Source organism: Phaenicophaeus curvirostris, chromosome 1, assembly GCF_032191515.1.
Source record: "Phaenicophaeus curvirostris isolate KB17595 chromosome 1, BPBGC_Pcur_1.0, whole genome shotgun sequence".
Lineage (NCBI taxonomy): Eukaryota > Metazoa > Chordata > Aves > Cuculiformes > Cuculidae > Phaenicophaeus > Phaenicophaeus curvirostris.
Window position 1 is genome coordinate 2,228,512 of NC_091392.1, and position 20,585 is coordinate 2,249,096.

The window sequence follows — 20,585 nt, forward strand, 5'->3', positions numbered from 1 at the left end:
GGTCCTTCGCTTCAGGGCTTCTTTCAGTGCATTGTCCATCCAGCCTCTATTTGAGCTTGGAATTGCCCCCATCCAGGTGCAGCACCTTGCACTTGGCCTTGTTGAACTTCATGAGGTTCGCACAGGTCCACCTCTCAATCCTGTCCAGGAGCCTCCAGGTGACCTGATTTATGATTCGTTCATGGCGAGAGATGCATTTTCCTTAGTAGGATGCTACGAGGGATGATCAGGGCATTATGTTTTAATATTTCTGTAACACATTGTACCAGCACATTAAAAGGAAGATATATTATACCAAGGTCCAGTACCCACTTATTATCAGCGTGTTTGCAGGGTGATTATTACTCTTTGTATGAGTTTGCTAACACGTTATTGTTGTTGCAGCCCAGCTGATTACATTTTATGAAAAGGGTAGCTCGCCACAGCCTTGTGCCGGACCTGGGGAAGTGCACGTAGCCTTTGCAGCTTATCAGAGTGAATCCAAACCTTTTTTTGTTTAATAACTTCATGCCCAAATGAAAAATTGGCATTTATTCTACTATCTCTTAAGATTGCAACCTTCAGTTCCCTCAAGTAATCATTGCCTACAGGAGCAGTGATGCTTGAGGTGTTTAACTGTTGATTGCTTTTTCTGTACACTACTTCTACTCATGATAGCTTGTATTTTTGTGGTCAGTAACAGGCTTTTGGACCTCTTATGACTGAAGAAAATAGTTAAACATATATCGCTCTGGAGAGTAATATTTGGATAATAACGTGCCACAAGTCAATGTCTTGTGATGCTTCGCATTGAGTGCAGTGGTTGACCTTTGCTGTAGATAAGAAATGGTCTCCTTATCAGAACACATTATATAGCACCTATATAAAGGGAAAGCTGTTTTTTTTAGTGTAGTAGTGCAAGGTGCTGTGAAGATTTTATTACACAATTTTTGGATGATTGTGTTACTCATGAGTTTACAAAGCCTGAAGTGAGTTAGTGTAGCTCTTGGGAAATAAGTGGTGGTAATAAATCTACAACATGATACGCTGGCATGTGTTGGTTTATGCCGTAGATATTTATCTAGTGGGAGGTGTCCCTACCTATTGCAGATGGATTGGAACTGGATGATCTTTAAGGTTCCTTCCAACCTAAAGCATTCCAGGATTAACAGAATATCAATAGAAATATCAATAGAAATGGATAAAATTCAATATTTTTGCCACTTTCATATAGAAGTAGGTTTCAAACTGTTGCAAAATTATTTTTTCTTTTAAATAGTAGTAGTCTATCATATTTTTACGTAGTATATAATGCTGTTTAATATATCCAAGTAGTCCTGGAACAGCAATTTTGAAACCACTGGCATCAAGTCATTATGAGAAATGTTAGCCAAAGATCAGTTAGATTTCCCAAAGACTGGGTATGTCTTATCTTGAGCTCTAGGTAGATGGGAAGAGTATGGCAATTCCCTTGCTTCTTGAACAGCTATAGTGCCAGAAAGCCCCCCAAAATTCATAGTGGAAAGAAATGGCACAACTTGTTGGTGTTTGCTGACTTTTCTGCTCAAACAGCTGAGTGAAGGGATCTCCCCAGTCTTCATTAAATAATTTCTTGGATGGAGTAATGAGAAGGAGCTCAAGTGATGCCACATGCAAACTCTAAAAATAATTTGTGGTCTGCATTTACATTATGGGAGTTGAAATGCAAGCGTTGAGATGCTGGTCAAGTATGCATAAAAATGGGGGGGTTTGCTCAATTCAGACTGAGCAGGTTGGATTGTTGTGATGGGATTAGTTTGTTTTTTGTTCTGCTGAGTGGTTATGTGTGTCTGAGACTGCAGAACCATAGAATGGTTTGTATTGAAAGGGACCATGAAGGTTATCTAGTCCAACTCCCCTGTAGTGAGCAGGGGCATCTTCAACCAGAGCAGGTCGCTCAGAGCCCCATCCAACCTGATCTTGAATGTTTCTAGGGAAGGGGCATCGACCACATCTCTGGGCCACCTGTTCCAGTGCTTCACCACTCTCAGTGATAAAAATGTTTTTCTATTATCTAGTCTAAACTTGTCCTCTTCTAGTTTAAAGCCATTACGCCTTGTCCTGTTGCTACAGATCCTGCTGAAAAGTTTTTCTCCATCTTTCTTAGAAGCCCCCCTTATATATTGAAAGGCCGCAATAAGGTCTCCTCTGAGTCTTCTCTTCTCCAAGATGAACAACCCCAACTCTCTCAGTCTCTCTTCATAGGGGACATGTTCCAGGCCTTCGATTATTTTAGTGGCCCTTCTCTGACCTGCTCCAACAGGTCCATGTCTTTCCTTTGCTGAGGGCTCCAGAGCTGGAGATGATTGTTCTTCTTTTAACTTGCCAAAGAAAGGAATGGTTTTGATCGGTCAAGACCAAGAAGATTTTGTATTAAATATAAAACACATTGATAAATCACATTCCTATAAAATATTCCATGTAGATAAAAATACTCCTTCCAGAGTTTCTTCTGATTAAAGACTGTAGTAGCTATCTTTTCTACACTTTAAAGGCATGCCTACCCCTGTTAGAAGCCTAAAATTTGTATCATTATCATCCGTATCATTGTTTATTTTAATATCTCTGTATTCAATAGAAACTGTTCCCTAAGCTAAGGAAAAACCCCTGTATCCTGAATTTGGATAATTCCAGCATGTGATTCCCTTTGCAGCTGCAAGGACCAGCTGTGTGTAAGGTACCTTTGTATAATAATATGTTGGTGTGGTTTGTATTTTAAGGGAGTTTTTGTTCTTTTTCTCAGGGAGGGGAATTTTATAAATGAACGGTGATTTGGGATAATAAAAGTCAATGAATATCAATTTGAATAAAACTGTTCCATCTAATTTTGCCTGTCAGGGTTGATGGGAGTCTTCTATTCCTTTGAAGATTTGCTCCTCAAGCTATTTGGAGTATAAGCAGTCACTGCAGGTCAGATCAGAGGTACTCCAGATTTGTCGGGCAAGGACTAGAAATGGATATTTAAGGAACGCTGTAAAAATAGGGGAAGTATGCGGTGATGCCGTTTCAGCTTCAAACAGGTAGTGCTTTACCTTCAAGCAGCAGGGCTTTCCCGAGCCAAACATTGTATTTCTGCGTATAATCTCTACAGGGACTCCTCTTACGTTTCTGTATAACTTATCTTTTAAACCAAAATGTGCTTATGATAGCCCCAATATCCTCTAGCAGCAAGTACCAGCTTTTCACTAGGTATTATTTGGAAAAGACCTGAATTATTCTTTTGTTGCAAATCTACTGCTAGAAAACCTCACGGGCTGCCTCTCTTCTGTCTGCCATTGATGATTTGATTCATTGATGATTTGATTCATTGATGATTTCATGGTTCCATGTCACATTCACTTGCAATTGTCTTTCTTGAGGCTGAAGAGATCTAGTCCTAATGTAATGTCCTAAGACTCTGAAGACTTCACCTTGGCAACCATCGCTTTGATTAGGATTCACAACCAGGAAATTTTTGCTGATCCTCATCCTAATTTCTTCCTGTTCTAAGTCCCAGCCCAACAAGGGGTTTAAGAATGTGCATAATTTTGCACATGCAAATGTGGAATTACTCACTTCTTGAAGTTCTGCTCATACTTATATGCTTTGCCAGATTTGAGATCGTCAGTTCTCTCTTTTAATGTGATGGTCTTTCCTCCCTGTATGCAATAAGTAATTTCATAGAATTACAGCATCACGAGTCCAGAGGAGGCCGTGAAGATGATCAGAGGGCTGGAGCACCTCCCGTATGAGGACAGGCTGAGAGAGTTGGGCTTGTACAGCCTAGAGAAAAGGAGGCACTGTGGGGACCTTATAGCAGCTTTGTGGTACTTAAAGGGGAGCTACAAGAAAAAAAGGGAAAGGGTTTCTCAGGGAGTGCAGGATGAGGGGGAATGGTTTTAAGGTGAAAGAGGGGAGATTGAGATGAGATCTTAGGAAGAAATGTTTTGCTGTGAGGGTGGTGAGGCTCCGGCACAGGTTGCCCAGGAAAGTTGTGGCTGTCCCATCCCTGGAGGTGTTCAAGGCCAGGCTGGCTGAGGCTTTGAGCAGCCTAATTCAGTGGGAGGTGTCTCTGCCCATGGCAGGGGGCTTGGAACTAGATAGGCTTTAAGATCGCTTCCAACCCAAACCATTCTATCTTTCTATGAATATGAATATGAGCTGATCACTGGTAGCACAAAAGACACATATAGCAGCAGGCAGAGTAGGCTGTATTCTGAATTCTGCATAAGTCGTTTGTTTAATATTACTACACACATTTAACATTCTCAACTGTAGAGCAGAAACCACTGTTGTTCTCTTCCACCCTTTTGTCACAGATTTTTTAGGCAAATTCCTTCTTTTACGCCTCTTGGAAAAGTCACACTATGTAGTCAAGTGTAAATAAAAGCAAGAATCAACGCTACAGTACTTGATCTTTTGCTGGCAGCACTTCCCACACGGTAATTTTGAGGGCTCTGTGTGGGCACGGTTTCAGTATGGACTGCTTCACAACATCAGTTGTAGATATTCAGAAATCAGATCTGTGCTATTACTTCCAAATGATTTTTAGAAGAACATAACCATTTGGTTTGTGCTTTACATGTTTTATAAGGCGCTTTCAAGTCATCACCTACTTAATGTGCGAAGACAGTTTTTAAAAATAATCTAATATAAAGCGTAAATTAATTTAAAAACTAAAAATAATGGTGCAGCAGTAAAGACCTTCATTACCATCTGCCCTCTTGTATTTTTTACCCCTGTTATCTGTTTTGCAACTGTTTTCTATCCTATAAAGAGGTCCTGCAAATTCACTCAGCAGAGATGCTGTTGCAAGGGGCTCTTTTTGGATGAGGTAATCTTAATAAACCCGTCACTGCCAGCTTTTTGTGTCATGATCGAAAGCATCTCTGTTTTGCTGCTGTTTCAAACTTGTCGCTTATGCTTCATCGTTGAGCTGACCTCTCTAGGTCTTCTCAGCTAGGCTTACATTTTGCTCTTGCTGAGTTAAGGCAGAGTATCTCTCTTGTCCATCTTCTCAGCTAAATCCATCACAACTCAGGCTACCAGTTACTGCAAATATTTTTGATAGCCCCATAGCCGTGAGAATTTTAGAAGTTATCCTGATGAATGCAGTGCTGCAGAGAGGTAGTTTTCTACCCCTGATTCACATCAACTTTCATCCTGCCACTGGCTTCCCCATCAACGTTATCCCATGCAAGTCACATATCTTCACTTTTGAAGCCCACAGTGTCCCATTTCAGCTTCCCTACTGTTTCCAGTTCCCTATTTATTTTCTCTCTGAACCGCTCGTGATGCCGTCTTCCATCCCTCACTCATCCACTTTTCAAATAAGCACCAAGTTTCACTGTTTCTCAACAATGAGCCAACAGTGGCCCAGGTGGCCAAGAAGGCTTGTGTCAGAAACAGTGTGGCCAGCAGGAGCAAGGGAGAGATTGTGCCCCTGTGCTCAGCATTGATGAGGCCGCACCTCAAATCCTGGGTTCAGTTTTGGGCCCCTCACTACAAGAAGGACATTGAGGGGCTGGAGCGTGTCCAGAGAAGGGCAACGAAGCTGGGAAAGGGGCTGGAGAACAAGTGTTATGAGGGGTGGTTGAGGGACCTGGGGTTGTTTAGCCTGGAGAAGAGGAGACTGAGGGGAGACCTTATCACTGTCTACAATTTCCTGAAAGGAGGTTGTAGTGAGGTGGGTGTTGGCCTCTTTCTCCCAACTGGCAAGTGATAGGATGAGAGGAAATGGCCTCAAATTCAGATTAGACATTAGGAAAAATTTCTTCACAGAAAGGGTTCTCAGGCACTGGCAGAGGCTGCCCAGGGTGGTGGAGTTGCCGTCCCTGGAGGGGCTTAGAAGATGAGTAGGTGAAGGGCTCACAGATATTGTTCAGTAGCAGACATGTACCGTTGGGCTTTATTATATCACAGATCTTTTCCAACCAAGTGATTCTATAATTCTACAGTTCTATCATCCAAAAGAAATTTCTGCTACACTGGACAACATTAATTGATTAACTTCCCTCATATCCCTCTAAAATTCCTCTCAGTTGCTCATCAAGCTCTTGAAAATAGTTAGACTCTTACTGTTCTTAGTGCAGGTTGCCTATTGCAGAGTACAGATTGCTTCAGTTTTCTTGTTTCACCATCAGTTTGTTGCTGCTTAGTGTGGTTGGGGTCTGGTCACCACACGGCTCCTCTACGACATCAGCAGGAGTAAATAAAATGGATCAGGGCATCATCTCCAGTGCTGTCACGCGAGGGAGCATTGGATCTCATAGAATCACAGGATGGTTTGGTTTGGAAGAGACCTTAAAGATCATCAAGTTCCAATCGCTCTCTCATTGGCATGGCCAGCTTCCACCGCATCAGGTTGCTCAATGCCCTAGCCATGACTTTTCTGGCCAACCTGTGCCTCACTACACTCACAGGAAAAGATTTCTTCCTAATATCTCATCTAAATCTTCTCTCTTTTAGCTTAAACTGTTCCCCCGCATCCTATCCTTGTGCTCCCTAATAAACACCCCCTCCCCAGCTTTCCTGTAGCTCCCCTTTCAGTACTGGAAGGCTGCTGTAAGGTCTGCACAGACCCTTCTTTTCTCCAGGCTGAACAAGCCCAACTCTCCCAACCCATCCTCATACGGGAGGGGCTCCAACCCTTGGATCATCTTTGTGGTCCTCCTCTGGACTCACTGTAACAGATCCATGTCCCTCCTTTGCTGACAACTCCAGAACTGAGTGCAAGACCCCAAGTGAGGTCTCACGAGAGCAGAGTAGAGGGGGAGAATTTGTTCCATTGTCCTTCTGGTCACACTGCTTTGAATGCAGCCCAGGACATGGTTGGTTTTCTGGGCTGCAAGCACACATTGCCAGCTCATGTGGAGCTGCTCATCCAACAGCACCCACAGCATCAGCATCCTTACATCAGTAGGAGTAGATAAAACAGATAAATGGTATCTTCTCCTGTGCTCTCCCATGCTGGTGCATTTAGTCTCATTGGTAGCACGTTGATTTACAGGGTTTTGTTTTGGAGCTAACACTTCCTTGGGCAAACACCAGGCATGACTCGGGGAACGACCCTTGCTGAGGACTGTCCGAGTTTGCGGTTTGGATGTGGATGTGCTGAGCTGCTTGTTGGAAGGGGAAGGCAAGATGCAGCTTGCGCTGTATTGTGCTGCTTGGCCTCGCACTCAGAGGATCGTCTCTCATCTCTTTTATGTAGTAGTACAAAGCTAGCCTTAGGTGCCAAGGGTTACACAAACGAAAACAGATGCTTTTGATAGGTGTCAGTATTTTAATGAGGAATGAAATTAAGCCCTGGATACTTCTGGCCACCTAATGGCACTATTTTTTGTATTGCACGCTGGTTTTTTTGTTGCTGTTTTTTTCCCTGGATTTCATGACAATTGCCTGAAGTCTTGATCTGGTGGGATTATGCCAGATAGCTGCACAGTTGGAAACTCATCAGCGATTCAGATTCCTTCAGTCAGAATGTCAGTTTTATCACAAAACTTGCAAAGCTTACCGTGGTGATTTCAAATTTCCTCTTTAGTAGACATTTTGTTTGAATGCCATGAAGGGGCTCCTTTCTCGACGCCCCCAGGAGTACAATAAGCTATGCTCTTTGAGAGATGAGTACAAAGTTACCTTCATTAAATTTTCTCTTCGTGCTTTAGCATGGAATATTTCTTTTTAAAACTCTCTCTCATTTTCTTTTGTGTCTTCATCCTATTACCTTTATGAGATTGCCATGCATCAGCTTGATGGAAAAGGTGGGTGCGCGGCTCCCTTGGAGGTTTATTCCAGCACACAAATATTCTGCTGGCGTGTGAGGTGCTTGAGGAGCAGCTGGGAAAGCAAAAGTAGATCAAGTAATTGTAAACTTAATAAAAACACGCCGTTACTAGCGTGCCGTGTGGCGCACAGTGCAGATCAGACTGCTGCTCATATTGACTTTTACTAAGAAAGTCATTTTAGATTTCATGTGTGTTGATTCTGTAGTTATTGAGTGGCACTGAATGGAGATAGAGATCTGTCAGGGTTCCCTGGCAGTTCAGGTTCTCTACTAGGTTGTGCATTTTTCCTTCAGTTTAATTGTGAAATTGCTAAGTGATTATAAAATAAATAAAAATAGTGGGGGATGACATGACTGAGAGCAGCCCTGCAGAGAAGGACTTGTAGGTGCAGACTGATGAGAAGGTTGACCCATAGCAGAGGGTTTAGAACTGGATGAGCTTTGAGGTCCCTTCCAACCCAAACCGTTCTGTGATTCTATGCTTTATCCATTCAGGTATTTTAAGCCTATGTGGTTTTACTACAGCTTTTGCACTATCTGTCTTTTCTCAAAAGGTTTTTCTTTGGTCAGGTCCCACAGACCCCGAAATGCTTCTTTAAAATTATCCTTACTTATAGGAACATGAGAGACATTCTCTTTTATGGTGATATTTCATTTCCTTTTTGAGGAGTTTCCTTGCTGTTGGCTGTTTCTGACCATCCACCTGAGAGTCCTGTCATCTATCACCAAACAGAAATCAATCGCAAACCCTTCAGTGGAGTTACCATAATGGACATTGCAACCTTCTCTCTTGAACGAGAGATGCTGCAGCGCGTGGTTTATGGCCATCTAATGTTAGACAGTAATCTCATTTAGTGTTTTCCCAAAAGTGCAAATAGTGCATTAGGATAGCGTAACAAGCACAACAGATCAATACGGAGATGGTGCTCTCCTTCAACAGATTAATCCAAGAAAATGGACTTGGTTGACTTGAAGGAAGTGGCCCTGTTCGCATTGACCTGCATCAGCGCTGCAGTGCCTGGAAGGACAGGCAGTGGGGCTGAGAGCATGTTTTGAGATGTCGTAGTATGAAAACAAGTAAGCGGGGGGGGAGACAATGTCTTTTACAGGGCTCTGATATGGATGGCAACGTAGAGTCCATTGAAGCATTCAAATAAAGAATAATACTTGGACTTCAAATGGTCATTAATGGCACGGCTCAGGGAAAATAAGCGATCAAAAAAGCTCCTTAATGTGGGTTAAAGTATAGCCATTGAAATGGCTTTAAATACGTTGACAGTATTTATGTAGCAAGTGTGCAGCAACCCATTTCCTTCGCTCTTCACCTTTGTGTAAGACGCACTCTATGAAATCGCTTTAAAATCTTTTGTGAATAAAGGCACAGCTAGGTTTACTTTTTGTATGTTTTGTTAACTCACTTTCTATTGTACTGGTTTATCAATCCAGACCAGGGTTTCAGGCATTTAAAACGCGCTCTGGTTTAGCTGGGTGTAAATCATCACCACTGTGAGTCTTAGGTGTACAAAGAGTGAACGTGGTGCTTCCTTTCGTACTCCGTCCCTATACAGACCTTTCCGTAATCAGTCGATGTGCAGCAGTTTATGGTCGTACATTTTGATGCCTAACATGCTTTTGAAGCGCTTGCTGATATCAGCAGAGGGGGGATTAAGGGAAAATCCTCATCTGTAAGAGTCTACAGAAGTTTGAACTACCAGATCATAAAGTGCGTAAGAACCTGGGACTGCATTTACATGCTGTTTGGGGCATTTCACAGATGTGCAGTAATGAATGAAAAGAATAAGAGAGATGTTTTATATAGGTATATACTGTAAAATCAAGGCGACCTGATGTTCTTTTTTCTGGTACTACATCTTAAGTGATATCCAAGAAGTCAGTTCCCCTAAGGAAGCACATTGTGCTTAGTGTTTCACTTTCATACCGTAGTAAAATAGAGATCAGCCTTGGCCAATCAGCAAAATAAGGAGAAACAGGTTATTCATTTGAGGGTACTGTGCCCTATGAGTCTTTTTTTTTTTTTTTACCTTATTGAACTAAAAATAATATGGGCTGGAATGGATGTTACAGCAGCCAATGCCGGGCTTTACTGGTAGGGTAAAAGGGAAGGTGCATTAAGCAAATGGTTCTTTTCAAGGTTTATCAACTATAAGTGGTTTTCTAAATGTCCATATGTTTTTTTTCTACCACTGAAATATTTTATTTTTGGTTTGAAAGGGGTTTAACTGTGATTTGATTCGCTCTTTTATAGAAATGAGTACTTTATAAAGTTGATGTATTTAGAAGTATTTGTGTTAGCTTAAGATTTCAATGGGCATTTCATCTCTAAAAAATGCCACCAACCCTCTTACTCATGTAACAGGAAAGTATTGTATCCTGATTTTAATTCTGTGGCACTATCATTGTGGATAACATTTTATAGATCAATGCAAGTGACAACATTTTTGTCCAGAAGAGGCTGGATTTTACAGGACACAGTAAAGAATCTTCCATTCCTTTGGCTTCCAATGAAGGCAAAAAGTATATTGCATCAGCCAAAAAGATGGCAAAATAAATGAATCCGTACAGTAAAGAAACAGACAAAATTCCTAAATAACTTGCACATCTGGCATCAGGATTAGAGTTGAGGTGATGGGAAGAAGGATGCACCAGAAATAGAGGCTATCATCAGATCAGCAGAAGTAGGTTGTGTAATTTGCTGATGGTAGCAGGGTTTTTATATTCTCGAGGTCAGCCCAACGGGTGATTTCACTTTTATGCAGGAGCAATATTTAATAAGTAGCAAGATGATATGTTCAGAGGGCTACACAGAGATGAAGATTTCCCGTGGTTCTGTGACTGTTTTTCTATTGTGAATGAAATCAGATACATGTCGTTAATGCTGGGATCTCCACTTAAAGATGTGCGTTCATATGTTGATTTTCTCTGCCAGCTGGAACCTGACTGCTGAACCAGGAGGACACTCATGGACCTAGTAGCCAAACCTCTGCAGCTCACGTTGATGTGTCCGATCTTACACACATTGTAGTAAAAATAGCTCTAGAAACAGCCTTTATTTATTACTTCTAAGTGTTATCATTCACTTCTATCATTTAGTTTACTTCTTTAAAAGAAAAACAAAATAAAAAACGAGTTGCATCTTTCCTGAAATCTTTTTGAGTAGGAAACCAAAATGTTCTTTTCTGTTTCTGCAGGAGATATGAGTCTCATCCAATCTGCGCTGATCTGCAGGATAAAATTCTACAATGTTATCGGCAACACGCTCAGGAGACCCTCAGCTGCTCTGCCCTGGCTAACCAGTACCTGCGTTGTGTCAATACTGCCAAACAGGTGAGCTAGGAACATTGTCACTGAATTAATCACAGAATCATAAAATAGTTTGGGTTGGAAGGGACCTTAAAGATCATCCGGTTCCAACCCCCCTCCCAACCTGTCCTTGTATGGGAGGTGCTCCAGCCCTCTGATCATTTTTGTAGCCCTCCTCTGTGCCTGTTCCAACAGCTCCATCTCCTTCTTATGAGGATTCTAGAACTGGACACAATACTCCCGATGAGGTCTCACAAGAGAGGAATAGAGGGGCAGAATCACCTCCCTCACCCTGCTGGCCACGCTTCTTCTGATGCAGCCCAGTACATGGTTGGTCTTCTGGGGTGAAAACACACATTCCCAGCTCATGTCGAGCTTCTTATCAGTCAGCTCCCCCAAGTCCTTCTCCTCAGGGCTGCTCTCCATACCACAGGGCTGCTCTCAATGATGGAATGAAGAAGAGAGGAAGACTATTGGACTTCACAAGTTCTGTGAAGTCCACTTTTTGTTTATTTAGATGCTAGGGTTTCCATCTCTTCCCTTGGGATAGTTTAGTGCAGCAGCTATTGGTGTTGCCAGATGTTTTGTGGTGTCCACAGTCTTAGTGGGGCAATTAAACGACGTGGTACAACGTGTCGTGAATAAAACCGCTTCCAGTAAGAAGTGAATGGATGCATTCAACTAGATTGCTCACCGCTTGGATGTCTTGATTTCTTTTATGTTGTGTGCTTTGAAAATCTAACACCACTGTGTGCCTCATCTTGCCCTCTTCTCATCCAGTTTGCTAGGCTATGGTTTGTTACTTTGGATTATAAACTTTAATGCTTTATTAGAGCAGCATACGGGAAAATAATAGCGATAAATCCATCTTTCAGTTAAAAGAAGCTTAAATTCCTAAATATGATTCTTATTCACCAGCTTACATCTTTCAAATACAGAGATGTACACGTTGACCTTGATTCTGTTCTTACAGAAGCCAGTTGCAAATGTGCTTATGGGCTGTATGCGCAGTGTGTGCTAGAAGTCCTTAAATAAGTCTGTTGATCTTTATTTCTGCTAAAATCACTAAGCTACTGTTTGAATATGCGAAAAGATGTGCTCTAATGTGTTAGCAGGGACCTAGCAAGCACGTCTGGTGTTTGATAATGATAATTTTCACTTGAGTTAATTCTGCCTGCACAGAACAGTAGTAAGACTTTGACTGCAATCCTTCACCGTGACCTTTTTGCTGCTGCACTGGTGCAGTCTTGTCCTGGTATTACTGAAGATCTCACTGGAGTTAACACTGCTCATGGTCTAGAGCTCTGTAAAACATGGTAGGAGCCAGTAGTTGTGTGGCAGTGCTAAAGGTGTTCCTCAGTCTGCAACACTCAATGCATTTGTGCAGTCCTATTATTGTTAATGCTCACTTTTATGGAGTTATAGAAAGATTTGGGGTGGAAGGGACCTTAAAGATCATCCAGTTCCATCCCCCCTGCCATGGGCAGGGACACCTTCTCCTGGATCAGGTTGCTCAGAGCCTCATCCAGCCTGGTCTTGAACCACCTCCACAACTTCTCTGAGCGACCTGCAATTCTTTTATTTAATTCTTACTATGACAAGCCATAATTGGTGTCCATAGTATTTCTAGTTTGATATTTGTATGCCGACATCCAGTTTGAAGTTACTGGACAATGGGTGGGGTTGAGACATTTAGAAAAAAGGCCAGTGAATAATAAATACTAGGGGGTTATGTGGTGGACTAGATTTTCACCATAGCTGGCATCATCAGGAACACTAATTTACTCTATTTATAGAATCACAGAATCCTAGAATGGTTTAGATTGGAAGGGAGATATATTATATATATAATTTCATAATATTTTTAAAGTAATTATGAAGTTTAGATAAATTTCTTATAAATGTTTAAGAAGTTTGTATCTGATAGGAATTTCCTCAGAAGGCTATGGTAAGGATGAATTAATTCATGTTCAGAAGGTGCAGGAAAAGGAGATTGCATAAATACGATCATTACATTTTTAAACCCTTTTAAACACCTTTTTTTTTTTTTTTGCTGTTGTTGAAGATCTTCAACCAAGCCTGTCAAGTAGTTAAAAGTGTTTCCTAAATGCTTCTTATTCTCTTTCACACATGCTTCAAGATGAGAATTCAGAGAGGTTTCTCTCGTATGATAACAGAAAAAGAGAAGCCTTTTATGATGGAAATATTTGCAAGCAGGAGCAGTTGTTTTTTGTAATGAACGTCAGTCCTATGCAGCTCGTCGTCCATGTGTTGCAGCTGTAATTGTAATTATTTTTACTCTCTGATTGCCCAGAAGTCCAGACAAACAGTTACTTTGAAATAATTGCTAGATGCTGTTATAAAATCTTGCAAAATTACCTTCTGTGTGTGCTTGGTTGGAAGACGGAGGAGTGGAATAAATAGCAGCTTCAGAAATGAAAAAGTTACCTGACACCGGCTACAAGAAACAAACAAAGAAGGAAATTTGCTAGAGGGAATAGACCGAGATATTGAAAACCAAATAAGTTAACTAATCCGATTTCCTGGCGGTGAGTCTGGGCACTTGTGCTCAGGCTGAGCACACTCTGTGCTTTTCATAAATTGAATTTATTGACTCCTCTTTCTTTCCTATCTTGCTTATAATTATCTCACTCTCTCTTCTGTATGGTCCTTATTTCTCATCCTGTCTGTAATCTCATGTCTTTATCTGTCCTTTTCTCCCCTTGTTAGAAAGGCCCAGAGAAGCTGTTAATTCAGAGGAGTTTGACACATTGTTGTATCTTCCCTTCAAATCTTTTCCCAAAGTCATGAGAAGCTAGCGAGATAGATTAAACTCTATTATTAATATTTGCATTTTATTATAATAGTAATGGAGAGAAAAACCTACTTAATGGAGCCATTAAGGAGAAGATATTAGGATTGTCTGTGCTTTTTGTGCTCCCAAGAGTAGCTCCAACCACAGCAGCCACTGCACTAATAAGGACCATCCAGTGGCATTTTTATCACTTGTCCTGCTCTGCCGTCTGCTGATACGGACAAGGTGGCTGTTAAAGTACCCCCCTTTTTTTTTCTTTCCTTTTTTTGCCCCCCCTTGGCTACAGGGAGTCCTAATTCCTATACGGAAACACACCTCCTCTATAGCTTAATGAAATCTGTGCAACAGCTTCCTATTAGACCATTGTATTTCACAGGGATGTAAGTCTCTGCGGGTCGGTTAGATTTGCAAGTGCTTCAAAGAAAGATACCGACAGCTGCTGGTGTCTGACAGCCAGGCTGCAAAACGTTATCCTGCAGCCTCTTCAGCCTTGCTGTAACCATTATTGTAATTTGTAGGATGGAGGGGCCATTTATCATGCATCCTAGTCAGAATAAAACCATTATTTCAGCCAAATCCACCAGTATTTTTACTAGATAGATCATCCAATCTAATAGAAAATTATGTAAAATTAGTGTAGCTGGCAACGCTGTGCTGAAACACAGTAAAAAGGCATTGATTTTTATGGCCACTGTTTACCACCACCTTGATTGAAGGAAGGTTGTTACAGAAGAATCAGACCAGGTTCCCTTCATTGGTGTCATGAAAAAAAAGCACAAGGAAAATATTTTAAATACATTAATTTCTTAGGTGAAGTGGAAGAAGTCATAGAATCAGGACTCCAGGACCCCCTTTTTCAAAGGATGCTGTTCCTATTAGTGATTGATAGGAATGGTTGGACTCGATGATCCGGTGGGTCTTTTCCAACCTGATGATTCTATGATTCTCTGATTCTATTCTATCCTGTGTGTCAGGTGCTCAGGACCTCTGTCTTCAGGCAAGACACCTTGATATAGTTTCCTGTAGTTGAAGCTGTTCAATTATAGGAAAACCTGTTGGTATAGAATCATAGAATCATTAAGGTTGGAAAAGGCCTCTAAGATCATCAAGTCTAACCATCAGTCCAGTATCACCTTGCCAACTAAACCATGTCCCTAAGTGCCATGACTACACATTTTTTAACACCTCCAGTCATGAAGACTCCAACACTTCCCTGGAGAGCTGGTTCCAATGCTTCACCACTCTTTCAGTAAAGAATCTTTACCTAATATCCAGTTTAAACCTTCCCTGGTCCAACTTGCGGCCTTTTCCTTTTGTCCTATCACTTGTTACTTAGGAAAAGAGAACAACACCCACCTCGCTATAGCTTCCTTTCAGGTAGTTGCAGAGGGCAATGAGAAATCCCCTCAACCTTCTCTTTTCAGTAAATGAACAGTTAAAAGTCAGTAAAGAGCAGTAAAAAACTCCAAGCATGTAGACAAAACTGAAGGAAGCCCTGGGACGCTCCCATTTGTCTCAAGGTGAATTTTTGTGAGCAGAAATATGCATGCAGTGAACAAAAATCTGAAATTCCTTTCCATAGGATGCTAAATAAAAGTAACACAATTTTTCTCAGATCTTTTGGGAATTTCCTGCGTTAACATATGCAGTGTTAAATTTACATAAAGTTAATATTCAGCCCAGCGATGGCTTCAAGCAAGTTTCTGTAATGCCACAGCAAAAAAAGAGTGTTCCAGGTAAAGTAGCCTTCATCAGTTTTACAGAGATCTCTCTGGGGTTGCTGTCAAACTGAGATCGGAGATTTCATTAACTAATGGAAGTTTCCCTTATTTTTGTTTGTAATAGCACACAGGGAGCATAAACCTGACTCCTTTATTTTGTCAGTGAGTGTCTGGAGAATATTTGTGATGACAAGGACACTTACCATCTTTTCATGTGCACACTGTCCTTCTCCTTGGTACACTTCAATTCTTGCGGAAACCCTGAAAGAGGGGAGATTTAGGTGAGATCTTAGGAAGAAATGTTTTCCTGCGAGGGTGATGAGGCACCGATACAGGAGAAGTCATGGATGCCTCCTCCCTGGCGTTGTTCCAGGCCAGATGGGGCTTTGAGCAACCTGATCCATTGCAATGCGTCCCTGCCCATGGTGGAACTGGATGATCTTTAAAGTCCCTTCCAAATCAACCCATTCAATGATTCTGTTATTCTATGAAACACTGTTTGATCACCTAGTGATTCTGTGATCTTGTTGAATGGTTCACCAGTTTATTTTTAGAAATTCTGTAAGAATCTGGTTGAAGACATACATGACAACAGGTTTTTCATTTCCTTTAATTTTAACTTTCCTAAGCCCTAACTTCTGTGACTCTGACAATGACTTTAGACTCACAAGACACAATGCCCTTCCCGTCCAGGTACTACTGCTCAAATACGTGAATCAGTGGTTTGTAGATCTCCTGTAAAATTTTCAGGGCTTGCTCCTGATGTAAGGCCTAAGAATTATCAAATCCCTTTGTACCATTTCTTACAAGGATACTCATAGTTACTGTCTTCCCATTTTCTGTATTTTGAAGGTAAGAACTTGGATCAACACTGTAGTTCTTCAGTGAACATAGATGGCCTCCAGCCTGCTTTAAATGCCTAGCCTGTCGGTGTCCTATTAGATCCCACTTTTCTATTCTCCTTACTGATCTAGACAAGTAGTATCCATAGAATCATAGAATCAGTAAGGTTGGAAAAGACCTCTAAGGTCATCAAGTACAACCATCCGCCTAACGCCACCATACCTACTGAATTGTCAATGTCTACACATTCTTTGAACCCCTCCAGGGATGGTGACATGATCATTTCCCTGGGCAGCCTGTTCCAGTGCTTCACCACCCTCTCAGTAAAGAAATTTTTTATAATACCCAACCTAAACCTCCCCTGGCGCAACTTCAGGCCATTTCCTCTCATCCTAGTTACCTGGGAGAAGAGACTAACACCATATCCATACGTATACTTGTTTCTGCAGACCCTTTATTTCTCAATCATGGCTGTAGTAAGTTCTTAGTAGAGCCCTACACACTGTCCTTGCAAGTCTACATGTTCATGGTGGAGACCAAGATCTCTCTGAAAAGTCAAGACCTTGATGACGGAGCTCTCTGATATGGCAGGAGGAATAACTCTTGGACTACTTGACAGGTCTTTATTTTTAGGTCAGTGCAACATGTTCAGACTGTTGAGGTTTTGTTTATGACTCAGAACAGAGCGAAGAGGTAGGTAGGGAAGATACTTAGTCTTGTATGACTTTCGGATGTATTTTCTCAACTATGTAATTGCTGGGAATGGGATTTATCTGATTGCAAGGTCAGGTGTTTTAATTTTTTAATAGCCATAGCATGGCTACAGCCATGATAGCATTCGGATGGATGAAATGGAATAAATCCTGCAAGTCTTCAAGCCTCTGGGTGGCTGGCTTGCTGAGTCCTCAAGTAGCTTCATTCTGCCTCCGCGTCTTGTCTCTGTGATGATGTGTGTGTTGACAATGTTTCTCTTTCTACATTTTATTTTTTTAAAAAAAAAGGCCATTCTTAAGGAATTGTAGACAAACTTCTCTGGAATAACTCAGTTATTGAAATATGTGTTTTTCTTTCTCTCTTCCCCTCCTCCCCACTGTTTTCTTAGCAGAGCATGCTTGGAAGAGGAGGGTAAAGACAATGTCCAAATCAGTCACAAGACCATCAACTTTAATTTCAGCAGAAGAGCGTTTTTCCCCAAGAATGACATGACAGCCCATTTACAGGGCAGACCAATAAAGAGAAGAACTGGAAGAGCCATTTCAAGAGCAGCAGCCATCACGGCTCAATCAGTGTGACCATTTGAAAAGCCAAGACCTGTATCTTATTACATCAGAAATCACACATCCGAAGATACTGTTCGGTCTTAGTAAAATCCACTTAGAGGTGATTGAAGGAAGGAAAAGAAAAGAACCTTTTACTGACCTTAGAAAGGGGAAATATCCTTCAAATGCTGCTATTTCATTGTAGAATCTCCTCCAAAACTTCTCACTGTCGAAGGCAGCGGTATGTAACACTTGGTGTGCCGGGATGTGGTGGTACAGGGAGCTGGTCAGCAGCTGCTCCTCACTGTACAGCCTGTGTTTGCTGCTCGTATTAGAGTTTTCCTTGTTATGTATAATGACTTAAATTGTGCTTTAACTTATTTCCCAAATTATGTAACGTAATGAAGTCTCTCCCTAGGCTTTCTGCTGGAATGATGGTAACGATCCAACACTTAAGATGTAACATGGTCTCTATTTACGTGAGATGATTCTGTTGTGCTCCTCACTCCTATCAAGTCCTGACGAATATGCCTCGCTCTTTACCAACAATAAATGTATTTTATGCACCAGATTGATATTTCAGTCTGTCTCTCTTTCCACTTCTCTGAGGCGGATGGTGTTCCCTCTGCCATGTCAATCATGTTTTTCCAGCAGATGTTATTGCTGAAACTTTAAAGAATAGACTTTTATTCATAACCAACCTTGGTTTCAGGAATGGTATTTAGATATAGCTGTTTTCCATCACTGCAACCTAAAAGGATCCCATGTGATAGCGTGCTCTGATTCATGCACCACCAGAGTTTCCTTTCTGGGAAGGTACTTGTGAATGAAGGGTCATACAGTGCCCAAAACTCCAAATCATCTTTATGCAAGCACCCAGTTTCATTTGGTTTTGTTCAGATAACAACTGCTGCATTCATCTTACCAAGCAATCTTGGGGAAGTTTTTTACACAGTTGTAATAGTAACAGTGTCAAATGAGCAATGTATCCAGAGCCTTTTGCTATTTATTTACCTGTTTCTATAATTGGCTGCATTTGAACTGCATCCTACTGTACAACTGTGAGTGCACCTGCAGATCTCATTTATATTCAAAATATTGCCAGTAACTCTCCTATTCTGATTATCGAGTTGCTTTGTGAGTGCTGTTTAATTAAGAAAGGGTATTTTTAATGCTACAAAAAGCAAGTAGGCTTTTTAATGTGTGAAGCAACTGTGATGTCAGTAGTAGAGGAAGATCCTTGAGTTCATCATCAGGTACCAGGTAAACTGCTTGAGAGAAATAATAGGACATAAGCGACATGTTTACATGGTGACTTGCTGTAGTGTTTACAAATCAGCTAACTCACAAATTCTCCTTTATAATGTTCTCTTTTGTAACAGAGAGCCAAGAAGTTGGCAGATCCCTCCTTGCCAGACTTAGAATTGGCAGCAAAATGCAGCACAGAGGAAAAGCAGATGTTTTTAAGGCCAGATGATTCTGTAAAATCAGGCGAAGAGCTATGTTGGGAAAGAAGGTCTCTGTTATTGCCAAATGTTTATTGGTTTCCCGTCCTGACAGCCTTGAGCAATGAAAGTCACTCTTGCTTGCTTAGTTCCAACTGTGTTTCAGGCTTCATTTGAGATGCTGTGTTCTTTAAACATCTTCTGGATCATTGGTAGTAGCATCTCTATGATGTGTTGCTGGACCTCTGGGGATGCTGATGGCGACAAACAGGGGGTAAACTTTAAAACTGTCCACATTGTGGACAACTTTAGCCTTTAAAGTAGAGTAGTAATTCTGAATTTTTCACAAATGAGCTTCAGTTTACCACCTATTCTGCCTTTGCCACCCCTCTAATGTAACTGCATCCTAGTCCTTTTGTCAGTCTGACCTCTTTCCTTCCTCTCTTCCCTCTTGCAGGGAAGATAAGATAACAGAGATAAGCAGGACATGCTTCTTCTGAAAACAGAGTTGAGAGATGATGTTGGATGTTTCTGCTCAAGAAAGCACTAAGTATGCCTAAATAGAAACACTTTCCATCTTTTGTTTCCAAACTGAACTAATAAAGAAATAGTTAAAAAACCAAGGTTCATAGGATCTGAAGAAACACAAGCAAGAGGAGTGTGTGTCTGCAACTTGCTGTTCTTGGTACTGGAGGGAAGGAGAAAAAGTGCTGTGTCTAGTAGGTTCTAGACAATTTTCTTCCAGCCAAGGCACACCTTGTAGCTGCATTTCAAGACTGAAAATAAATTTTAGCTTTCCCATTTCTTTCTTTTTTTCAGAATAGAAAACCTGTGGGAAGGTCTCCCTCCTTCTCAGCAAGAACCAGATCTTTCTATGATGGCTCACGGCCAAACTGAGAATTTGAACTCAGCTTAATGTATCCTGATATCAGGTGGCTTCATAGAATGGTTCGGGTCAGAAAGGACCTTGAAGCCCATTCAGTTCCATCCCCTCTGCCCTGGGCAGGGACACCTCCCACTGGATCAGGATGCTCAAAGCCTCATCCAACCTGGCCGTGAACACCTCCAGGGATGGTGTTCTCTAGGGATGATAGATAAAGGCATAGAATCATAAAGTCGTCCAACCATTAGCATGACAAACTTTACCTATGGTAGAGAATCATTTCAGATGTGGTTGTTGATCAGTGACAGGCTCTGATCAGCTGTAAGAGGGCAATTCTACCTAGGGTTTTAAAGGGCAAAGCCGTATTGTAACAGCTAAATCAAAGCTTTTCATTGTTCTTTGCTCTGTGTCTGTGGAACAAATCACGAGCCTTTCAGTGGTGTGTCAAAATAATCACTGCTACCTGACTCTCATGTAATTTAACAGCATCTGACTCTTTCATATACTAGACCCCC

General features: G+C 41.4%; 1 protein-coding gene across 2 annotated transcripts in view; it reads left to right on the plus strand.

Annotated features, from left to right (window-relative positions):
• CHCHD3 (coiled-coil-helix-coiled-coil-helix domain containing 3) overlaps nucleotides 1-18,313 on the plus strand; it is a 179,027-nt gene extending 160,714 nt beyond the window's left edge. Inside the window, exons 7-8 of one of the 2 annotated variants that reach the window (XM_069865723.1) lie at nucleotides 10,993-11,128; nucleotides 17,586-18,313. In XM_069865723.1, coding sequence (XP_069721824.1) covers nucleotides 10,993-11,128; nucleotides 17,586-17,612 — 163 coding nt within the window. In that variant the 3' untranslated portion in view covers nucleotides 17,613-18,313. The remainder of the gene's footprint in view (nucleotides 1-10,992; nucleotides 11,129-17,585) is intronic. The other variant, XM_069865804.1, reaches the window with a different exon arrangement.
• The last annotated feature ends 2,272 nt before the right edge of the window (nucleotides 18,314-20,585 follow it).